This window comes from Eulemur rufifrons, chromosome 19 (assembly GCF_041146395.1).
Source record: "Eulemur rufifrons isolate Redbay chromosome 19, OSU_ERuf_1, whole genome shotgun sequence".
Taxonomy (NCBI): domain Eukaryota; kingdom Metazoa; phylum Chordata; class Mammalia; order Primates; family Lemuridae; genus Eulemur; species Eulemur rufifrons.
Window position 1 is genome coordinate 18,562,190 of NC_091001.1, and position 12,028 is coordinate 18,574,217.

Genomic DNA, 12,028 nt, shown 5'->3' on the forward strand with positions numbered 1-12,028 from the left:
GTAAACAAAAACAAGGTTTATTTTCATTATAAATATGACATTACCCTTCCTTAAATGTTCCTCTTCAAAACAATCAAATAACATTATCCACCTTGTGCTCCTACCAGGATAGTCTCTTACTTTATAAAGCTTCAAGAGGGTCTTTGCTTTTGATCTGGATCTAAAAAACCCTTTTGTTCATGATTAATGAAATTGTTAGGATCTTTTACTTCGTGCCATCAAGATGGTCAGATTACATTATTTTTTAAAAGATTCTTCAGTGACTATCCAGTAATAACATAAACATTAAAACTGTTATAAAGATCCCAGGTTTTAAATCTAGAAATTCTAAATTATAAGCTAATCATAGCTTTTACAACTTTTAACATGAGCAACGAGATTTGAAAATTTCACACTCCATGTTTCAATGACAGAAAATCCCATCCTGTAAATTTTTTGTTTTAAGATAGTTATATGTTTCTTTCACAGGTAATAGATGATTCTTCTTAAAGGTCTACTATCTTTCTTACTTTTTCCTTCCTTAAGTAACACAGAGATGATCAGATTATTTATTTACATCATACTCTGAGAGAGAATACTAACGTGTTACAGGTCCAAACAAAACCACATCCAGTGCCTTGAGCTGAAGTTTTTGTCTGTGACTCCGGTCACTGATTTTCAACTGGAAGTTCATAAATGAAGGTTCATGCACTGCTATCCTGTTCATTTAAAAAATATATATATTAAATGAAAATATTTCTAGTATATAAATTTAAAGATTTGAGCAACACACTTTATACTTCACATATTATTGATCACAGAGCTCATCCATGTGTGATTTAACACTTTATGACATATTTCAAAAACCCTTTCAATGCAACCTTAGCTGTAGAAAGACTCCTGTATGTTAATAATTTAGTTGCTATACAGACAAGTTTTGTTTTCTAAAGTTACTGCTATAACTTACTATGATTTAGAAATGTATAAAGTTGAAGATATTTTATAATCATTAATTACCTCTAGCATTTTACTATCATTGCACAAAGAATAAAATTGTAACATCGTATGTTAATAATTTAGTTGCTATGCAGACAAGTTTTATTTTCTAAGGTTACTGCTATAACTTACTATGATTTAGAAATGTATAAACTTGAAGATATTTTACAATCATTAATAACCTCTGGCATCTTACTATCATCCCACAAAGAATAAAATTTTAACTTACTTAACATCAATAGCAGACTTTGAAAAATAGTCCTCAATTTACATTACGTTACTTTTTTTTTCTTTAAAGATATCGAAAAAATCTATATCTTTACATTCTAATATTTAAACTGTTTAAAACTGAGCAAAGTACACTGAAGCCGTAAGTGGGAAGCAAGAATCCTTTATAGGTTGGGGTGGGTGGGTAGAGGGATTTATGTAGTAAGAAGTATTAAACCATTGCATTAGCAATGAAGAAAGCACGTAGGTGGCCAAAAGGCACTGGAGACTTAAGGAAATAAAATCATTGTGTTTTGGACTGCAAATACAAGCAGCCAGTACTCAACTAAGATTTCTTAACAACCAAGTATGATGCTGGTAAAGATCTTATAATGCAAAGTCTAATAATAATAATATAATTAACAACAATGATAATAAAAACAAGCATGTACTATATGCTGGGTCTGTGCCAATGATTTTATTAATACTCAAGAAATATTATATATATTATATATAAATATTATGTATAATATATATATAAATATTATATATTAATACTCAAGATATTATATATATTATATATAATATCTCCATTTTATAGGTGAGGATACTTGTGCAAGATTGAGTAACTCGGCCAAGGTTATATAACTGGTAAGAGGTAAGGCAAGGATTCAAACCCAAATATACATGATTCCAAAGACTACTCTGAACCAACACATTTTATTGCGGGAAATACTACCTCTGTGTATGGAGAAATTATAGGAACTCCAATGAGGCTTCCATAAAACTTTAGAAAGTAAAGAACTTTAACATTTCCTTTTCAAAATGACTTCCTTCATTTTTTCCACAGGTACCTTTCCTATCTGCTTCCCTTACACCTTTAACATGATGCTTATCAAACTGCTTGAAGGCAAAAACTATGTCTTACCTCCCCAAAGCCTGCCACGGTACTTGCCAAAAGTAGAAGCATGAGAAATGTTTATATAATAGTTGAATGAATGCATGGATGAATGTGTGAATGAATTAATTGCAATACTATCAATAGACCAAATTTAAGAAAGACCATGAGATGTAGTAAAAAGGAAACCATGTAACAGAATTTTACGCAAGGTGCAGTATAAGCCCAGAAGTGGAAATGATTCCACCTGAGTGGATGAGGGTGTCAGGGAAGTACACACAGGTCTGAAAGGAATGAGAAGGCATGTTTCAGGTGAAGAAAGCCTTAGTATAAGTTCTGGTAATTAAGAATTACAGAGTATAGAAAATATAGTAAAAGATTTAAGATAACCATTACAGCTAAAATAAAACAAACATAGTTTAGGCTGTGTGTAGCAGATGTAACAGTGTTTTACTGTCACAGAAAAGAAACATCATAATAGATTATTGTAAGCCAACTATCTGGAATGTGTAATACATTTTCTTTTTTCAAATTTTTTTTTTAATTTTACATTATTATGGGTACATATTATTTGTATAATATATTTTCTTATACATGTTTATAACCAGCTCTTATATCTACAGATCTCCTTTAAAAAAGCTCTGTAACTTACAAGTAATTGAAGTTAATTGATATTGGTCCTTTAGGTAGACTCATCTAATTTCCATCACCACATAACAGGGATTTGAGGAAGAGTTTACTGTTTTCCTTTCTCTTCCCCTAAAGTCCTCAATAGACTGACGTGAAAACTGAACTTTTACATTTATAATTTTTTTTCTATAGTAACATGTTCACTATTTTAAAAAATCGACCTTGCCAAGTGTATGATGTTTGTCTCTACAATTCTACTAGAATTTGAGGCATCTCTGATAAATTTTACTCAACCAAAAGAAAAAAGTGGCTGTAACATTGTCAAACATAGATCAGCCTATTTTAGTTCATGTTGTTATATTAAAAAAACTTCCCAAAAGATAACATAAGAAAAATACATGGCGCCTCATATCCAGGGCAACACATATAAATCAAAAAACCCTGACCCCATTTTAATACTCTGTCCTGTTTTCACTTAGGAATCTGTTTCATTTAAAAGCAAGTATTCTATTTAATTTTTTTCTTCTTCCTAGCATCAACTTGCACCATGAACATAAAAGATATTCAATAAGTACTTGTTGAATTGACTCTTATCCCCAAAATTTCATCATTCTAGTCACACGCATAATAAAATCAGAAATACTGGTGATGTTCAGAATACATTTAATGGAGATCTGAAAACTTCCAACTTGATCTAAAATACAAACCTAAAAGAAACAAAGTCTACTTATTTAAATAGAACATGTAAGCAAATTGATTAGTGATATAATGTGTATATTTCATTATGTATAACAATTAGATTGTAATAACTGATTTAAATTTTTTTGATGTAGGAAACAACCCAGGGAAAAATAAATCATACAAAACAATCTTGTAAGGATAAAAAGTTCTGGGAGAATCACTGCAAATTTTAACATTTAAATACTTCGAGATTATTGGGTTAACTAATAGAGATTTAGAAAATAAAATTTAAAAATATAACAACAAGTTTCAGACATCTAAGGAATAAATTGGCATGCTGGACTTTGGTATCAGATCTATTTGGGTTTAAATGCTGCCTTGGGCAAAATATTTCACTTGTCTCTAATGGTTTTTTAACCTGTAAAACAGGGATGATAATATATAGCTCATTTTAATCAAGAGGCTTAAATGAGATAATATAAAGTACCTCCACATAACATATATTTTAAAATGGTTGTTACCATTTATTTTTGTTTATTGAACTTCATTTTTTAAATTGAGATATAACTTATAGCCACTATAATTAAATGGTTATTGTTGTCATTAAAAAAGAATACCAATCAAGAAAAATCTGTACATTAATCCATTCAAATAAGTGTCTTCATGAAAATGAACCAGTACCGAATGAATAACTTTTTCTTAGATTTACCAAGTAGTCAAAAGTTGACGTTTAATGTTATCTACAAATGATATGCTTGACCTACCTTATAATTCTCAAAACTACTTTCTTTGCAAATAAATTTTTTAAAGGGTCTGATTATTTAGACAAAAACAATTGATTGAAACTTGAAAATGCACACCTATAAAAAAATTAAGGAATGGATATATTTATAATATGTCCTTTGTGCCCTCAGCCACAGAAGTAACTTGTAGATACAGCACTGAAAAATGACATCTAGTATATAATTCCCCTGCAGTAGAAAAATACATTTGGATAATAAAGACTCACCTGGGAAGTGTTGTTCCTTTGACATTATTGTCTCTAAAATTCTTCTCATATTGAGGGAGTTCAACAAATTCTATCAACCACTGAAGGGTGTCCTCAAGGGTCCAATTATGAACTGTAAAAGATAAAAGGGGAATGCATATTTTAAACACACCTGCTTTAAAATATATATACATATATACACATACACCATAATTTCAGAGGAAATAAAGATGTTAGATTGAATTTCCAATTTAATCAACAGAAGTACTAAAATGGTATCTAGCAATCTATGAGAAGCTAAAAACAATGAGACAAACCTCCCACCCACAAAGGTTTACAATATAAAACAGAAGAGACAGATAAAAGCAATTAGGACAAATATTAGCATAATTAAGTCTACAATAAGCATCTATGCAATGTTTGTACAAGATGAAATAATCCATCATTTCCCTGGTTGTGGAAAACTTACCAGATATATATTTATTCATTCTTTCATGTAGCCATCCATCCATATAATATTGTAATACCATAAACACTCTGAGTATCAGGTTCCATTATAAGCACCAGGCATATGGCAGTGAACAAGACAGATAAAGTGTCCTTGCCCTCATGGAACTTAAATTCCTTTGGGGTTGGGGCGGGGCAATTTATGAAAGAAGAAAATGGAGGGAAATTTCAGATTGTGAGTAGCCATTAAGAAAGGAAGGAAAGATGTCAGGGTAACCCTCTCTGAGGAGTTGACATCAAACTGAGACCTAAAAATTGCAAGGTCCCACACTGTGAAGATCTGGGAGAGAAAGATCCCAGAGGGAAAAGCTAGTGTAAAAGCCTTCAGATAGGAGTGGACTAGTAGTGTTCAAGAAATAGGCAGAAAGTCAGAGAGGGGCCAGGTCATCAAAGACTTTCAAGAACTCTGCATAGTTTTCTAATTTCAATAAAAAGAAGTGGAATAAAATAATCTGCTTTTAAATATCACTGTTTGATGTAGAGAATGGATTGTATAGGATAAGACTGGAAACAGGGAGAGATAAGGAGACCAATTCTTACACAAACATCCAGGCAAAAAAGGCTATTGCCTTGGACTGTGACAGCAGCGGAGACGATGAGGACAATGGTCAGATTTAGGATACATTCTGGGGATAATTCTAATAAGATGTGCAGATAAAATGGATAGGGGTTGGTAGGTAGAGGGAAGCCAGAAGTACAAAGCATGGTGTCATTAACTGAGATAGGAATGGATGGGCAGGAACAGATTGGGGAAGTGAGTAGGGTCAGGTGATAGAGATCAAAAGTTCTGTTTTGAAGTATGTATTAGACATTTAAATGTAGATAATACAGTAGCAGTGAGATATACAAGTGTGCACTTAGGGGAAGGTGGGGCTAGGGATAGAGATCTTAATAGGCAGTCATCAGCATACAGATGATCTTTAGACTGAATGAGGTTGACCAGAAAAGTGAAGATAGCTATTAACAGATTCTAGGAGACTGGACCTAAATCATGAAGAAAATGATAACTAACATCTATTCTCCTGGACATTTATTTTAAATTTAGCCCTTTATATGAATTTTCATCTTTAAGGCTTTAAAAAAGAAAACTTATGAGGTCCTAACATGATTATCTCCCTTTTGGAGATGAAAAACTGAGGAGATAATGGAACCAAGACACTAAAAAGCAGGACTGGATTTGAACTCAAACTAACCACAGAATCTGAATTTATACTACTCTGAAAGCAATAATATTAAAAAACAATGAAGATATAAAAAGCAGTTAAACACTGAAAGCAAATCAGAAGTTTCTTCTTGTATGAAGGGTAATGATGAGTTTATCCAAAGGAAAGGAGGCAAGTGTGCTTGAAAAATAAGGAGTTTTATATTGTTTCCATTTAATTTCAGGGTTTGGGAAAACAAAGGCTTACAGACCACAGAAGAGGTCAAAAGAGAGTGAAGAAAACAAGAGAGCAATAAAAGAAGATCTGGGAATCCATCTGTGTATAAAAAAATCTGAAAAAGATCTAATAAACTTCATAAAATTATGAATTCACATTTGAAAGCAAAGCTAGGTTTTCATAACCTGCCTTTTTCATTGCGTGTTCTTTGGAGAAAAAACTTAAATCACAAACAAAAGTTCAATTAAAAACTTTATGTGGTAATTGATAATTTTATATTGACACAAAGCTCTATTTTTAATGCTCTCTCCTTCCATAAAGCCTGGACATGGGCCTGAGGCTGCTGCATCCAGTTGGCCAAATAACTTAGGATATCAGCCAAAGGTTCAGGCCCTGGGTGCTTTCCACTGAATTTAATACATTCAAAGTAGCTTTTTTACTCCTAAGTTTCTTCCTATTCAAGATGAAATGCATTGAGAATTGCCCTGTCTCGACTGCCAAAAAAACCTCAGTGCAGCTGCACCTCACACACCCACACAAAAACCTCAGTCAAGAAAACAAGATAAGATTCTCTGTCATTTCTATGACTGTTCAGCAGGAAAAGTCCCTGATCTAAATACTCCACCACATCAGAATATCCCCTTCCAATAAGCCAGTACAGAAAGGAAGAAAAATCAAATGAAAAAGAACACATAATTAAAAAGCCCAAATCCTAACATTACTCTACCTAGTAAATAAAAATTGTAGTGGTTTCCTGGACAATAAATCTTTAAAACAACAAAATTCTACCATAAAACAATTTGGGGAGGAGGTTCACTTCCCCCATTTGCTGTGGTTTCTTTGGTGTTGCCCAGTAAACACCCTCACTTCTCTTCTCATGACCAGGAGTTGCATTTAATATTAGCTTTCTCTGCTCCAAATTCTCTGCTTTTCTTTCAATTTTTAAAACAGATTATACCCTGTCTTTCCTCAGGGCCTTTGTACATGCTGTTTCCTCAGTATGAGACCCTTATCTCCATCCCTCTGCCTCTTTGTTGCCTATTTATTAAACTTTCTTATCTCAGATAAAACTTTAACTCCTCAAGTGAGCCTTTACAAACATTGCTATATGATCATATATCCCTCTCTATTCTTTATGCATAGCATTTAACTAATTATAATTATTTGTATGATTATTCCTTCAACATCTTTTTATTCCACTAAAGTATGCATTTCTTCCTCACCACTTGGTACAAAGGGACTCAATAAATTATTTGTTGGATGCTCTTGAATAAAGTAGAACATGTTTAATTGATAAGTATAAAAAAATCTATTTTTACATTTTAGTGAAAAGACCCAAATAAACAGAAATAGGTATTTGTCCATAAAAAAAAATTCTTGATGGTAAACAAGTTATTCATTTAGGAATTACTGGTTCCTTACAACTTGCCTGTCATTGTATTTCACACATGCTGTTGCTGAAAAGCACTTCCACCAGAGAGCAGGCAGAGGACACAATATTCCCTTAAAAAAATATATTTCCCAATCTGCAAACTACAGAAATGCCAATTCCTCATTGTTAGCCTGTATTGTTTCTGCTCAAAGTTATGGCCAATGCTAAAGGTTGATGTCTATAGAGCGATTTTGGGCAATTTATTCCAAAGCCAATAGAAAGGACTCTGGAATGCAGAGTCCTGATTCTAGTTCCAGCTGTGCCACGGACTCACAGTGACATCATAGCTAGGTTAACTGTGGCTCAGATTCTCTTTGTAAATTGATATACCACAGTTTTACATATTAATATTTTAGGAGTACATGTGATATTCTGATACATGTATATAACATGTAATGATCAAATCGGGGTAATTGGGATATTCATCACCTCAAACATTTATCTTTTCTTTCGGTTGGGACCATTATTCTTCTTTTCCAGAAGACCAAAATTCTTCTTTTCCAGCTATTTTGAAATATACAATAAATTATTAACTATAATTTCCCTACTCTACTATTAAAATACTAGAATTTATTCCTTCTAACTGTATTTTTGTATCCATTAACCAACTTCTCTTCATTGCCCCTGATCTGTTCCCAGCCCCTGGTCACCCCCATTCCACTCTAACTCCAACAGATCCACTATTTTATCTCCCACATATGAAGGAGACCGTGCGATATCCATCTTTCTACGCCTGGCTTATTTCACTTAACATAATGACCTCCTGTTCTGTCCACGTTGCTGTAAATGTCAAGATTTCATTCTTTTTATGGCTGAATAATATTCCATGGGTATATGTACCACATTTTCTTTATCCATTCATCTGTTGGTGGATACTTAAGGTTGATTCCATATCTTGGCTATTGGGTATCGTGCTGTAATAAGCATGGGAGTGTAGATATCCCTTCAGTAAACTGATTTCCTTTCTTTTGGATATATACCTAGCAGTGGGATTGCTGGATCATACAGTAGTTCTATTTTTACTTTTTTGAGGAACCTCCATACTGTTTTCCATAATGACTATGCTACTTTACATTCCCACCCAAGAATATTCCCCTTTCTCTGCTTCCTTGCCAACATTTGTTATTTTCTGTCTTTTTGATAATAGCCATTCCAACTGGGGTGAGATAATATCTCATTGTGATTTTGATTTGCATTTCCCTGATGATTAGTGATGATGAACATTTTTTCATATACCTGTTGGTCATCCCTGCCTTATTCTGAGAAAAATCTATTCAGATCTTTTTCCTATTTTTAAATCAGATTATTTGTTGTCTTGCTATTGAGTTTTTGAACTTCCTTATATATTCTGGCTATTAATCCCTTGTCAGATTGACATTTTGCAAATATTCAACAAAGTGAAGAGACAACCTACAGTATGGGAGGAAATATTTGCTGTGCAGAAGCTTTTTAGCTTGATATAATCCCATTTGTCTATTTTTGCTTTGGTTGCCTATGCTTTTAAGGTCTTACCCAAAAAATCTTTACCAAGACTAATATCCTGAGGCACTTCCCCAATGGCTTCTTCTAATAGTTTCATAGTTTCAGGTCTTAAAGTCTTGAATCCATTTTGAGTTGATTTTTGCATATGTTGAAAGGTGAGGATCTAGTTGTATTCTTCTGCATATGGATATCCAGTTTTTCCCACACCATTTATTAGAGAGACTCCCCTTTCCCCAGTGTATGTTCTTGGCACGTTTGTAGAAAGTAAGTTGGCTGTAAGTGTGTGCGTAGATTTACTTCTGGGTTCTCTATTCTGTTCCATTGGTCTATGTGTCTGTTTTGATGACATTTCCATTCTGTTTTGGTTATTATAGCTTTGCAGCATAAGTTAAAATCAGGCAGTGTGATGCCTCCAGCTTTGTTCTTTTTTCTGAGGATTGCTTTAGCTAGTCAGGGTCTTTTGTGGCTCCATATGAATTTTAGGACAGTTTTTTCTATTTCTGTGAAGAATATCATTGGTATTTTGATAGGGTAGGCACTGAATCTGTAGATCACTTTGTGTAGTACGGAAATTTTAACAATATTAATTCTTCTAATCCATGAGCATAAGATATCTTTCCATTTTTTTGTGTGTCCTCTTCTATTTCTTTCATCAGCATTTTATAGTTTCCTTTACAGAGGTCTTTCACTTTTTTGGTTAAATTTATTCCTAGGTATTTTATTTGTTTTTGTAGCTATTTTGAATGAAATTACCTTCTTGATTTCTTTTTCAGATTGATTGCTGTTAGTGTACAGAAACACCGATATTTGTATGTTGACTTTGTACCCTGCAACTTTACTAAATTAATTTACCCATTCTAAGAGTTTTTTGGTCAAGTCTTTAGGTTTTTCTAAATATAAGATCATGTCATCTGAAAATAAGGATTTGACTGCTTCCTTTCCTGTTTGAATGTCTTTTCTTTCTTTGTCTTTCCTAATTGCCCTGGCTAGGACTTGCAGTATTATGTTGAATAAAAGTGTTAAGGCATCCTTGTCTTGTTCCAGATCTCAGTGGAGAGGCTTTCAATTTTCCCCCATCAGTATGATATCAGCTGTGGTTTTGTCACATATAGCCTTTACTGTGTTGAGATATGTTCCTTCTATAACCCAATTTGTTGAGGGTTTTTATCATGAAGGGATGTTGAATTTCATCACTTTTTCAGCATCTATTGAAATGATCATATGGTTTTTGTCATTGATTCTGTTGATATATCACATTTATTGATTTACATATGTTAAACCATTCTTGAATCTTAACATATAAAATAATAAAATCGAGCGAGGCCACCTTTATAAGGCATTTAAATTCTGTTTCTTTGTTTCTATTATAACAAACAAGAGTTGGTGTTCAAAACATTGCTAATGAAACTGTTAGACTAGAACAGTAGATTATAGAGTACTGAAAGGGAAAAGTGACTTTAAGAACTTTCAGGACAGCCATAAAAACTGCTAACATTTTGTAAATGTTCACTAAATACCAGGAGATTTGCAAACGTTATTCAAATAATCATTGCAACAACACTTTGAAGTAGGTACTTTTATCACCGTATTGAACCTAAGGGTTATCGAAGTGAAGTTCTTAATTAGGTATAACACATTAGTAAATGGTCAAACCAAGGTTTGGGACCAAGCCTATTGCTAGAGTCGTCAACCACTGTGCAATAACATTGCCTCTTTAAAGTAAGCTATGTTCCTGATAATCACATCAGCCACCCCAAGCAGGCTGTTTATAGTCCAGTCATACTTAACAACCACCTTTGCAGCTTTCTGCATATACCATATTCCCCCATGCTCCATGCCATTCCTTCTTTGCCAGGCTTCCTCTTCCTTAGCCTTTCCTCTCTTACTCAGATAAGAAACTCCCTCCTCAATGAAGTTTTCCCTAGTCACTATTTCCAGATTATAGTTGCTCTTCTTTGTGCTCCTTGATCACCTGTACATAGATCTGCCACAGGATTTATCATATACTATCATGAGATCACACATGCCCATCTTGCCCTCTGGGTGATGAGTTCCTAGAGAGCAGGAACTCGTTTTTTTACCTAACAGTGATTATTAACACAAAAATGTCACACTCCTTTGGGGCTTTACATTTTATTATACACTGTCACATACATTCTCATTTCAAGCCCCATAACCACCTTTGATAGATATTTGTTATCTCTACATTCTATACAAAAAACCTTGGCCAAGAGAGGCCAAGTAATCACACACATGATCACACACTTCTGAAAACTAAGAGAGCTAGAATGTGAAAGTTTAAAATGTGAAACACATTTTCTCTACGAAAGAAACTTTCCAGTACTAATAGCAATATGAAAGTTAAATATTATATATGAGCAATCTGCCACAGACAATTGCATAAATGAACTTGGGATTCCCCCCCCCCCCCGCTCCGCCTACTTATATGTAGCCATATACTTATATTAAGTTACAGGCCTAAAAATACAAAACAGCTTAATAAAGTACTGTCATATAAATTGTCATCTGTTGTATTTAAAATAAGTACATGCTATCCTAAAAAATATTTAAGGATGATTTGTTAAATCACCTAAATACTACAGGTAGTAACTAATTTCTAATTATAAAGCATTCTGTGCCTCTGTATAGGCATGTTAATAAATAGTAGCAGCTAACATTTTGTGGGCACTTGGCAATTTCCAGTAACTCTACGAAATGCTTTATGTGAATTATCTCATGAAATTCTCTCAACAACCCTATGAAGTAGGTATTAGAAGGAACATTATAATCCTTGGTGTACAGATCAGGAAGCTGAAGCTCCAAGAGTTTGAGTAACTTGCCCAAATTCA

The 12,028-nt window shown here is 33.4% G+C and overlaps 1 protein-coding gene across 2 annotated transcripts in view; it reads right to left on the minus strand.

The window, feature by feature from the left end:
- STIM2 (stromal interaction molecule 2) overlaps window positions 1–12,028 on the minus strand; it is a 148,290-nt gene that overhangs the window by 20,289 nt on the left and 115,973 nt on the right. For both annotated transcript variants that reach the window (XM_069494240.1, XM_069494239.1), the window contains exons 4-5: window positions 4,401–4,512; window positions 583–698 (exon numbers count right to left, since the gene is read on the minus strand). In XM_069494240.1, the coding sequence (XP_069350341.1) occupies window positions 583–698; window positions 4,401–4,512 (228 nt within the window). The remainder of the gene's footprint in view (window positions 1–582; window positions 699–4,400; window positions 4,513–12,028) is intronic.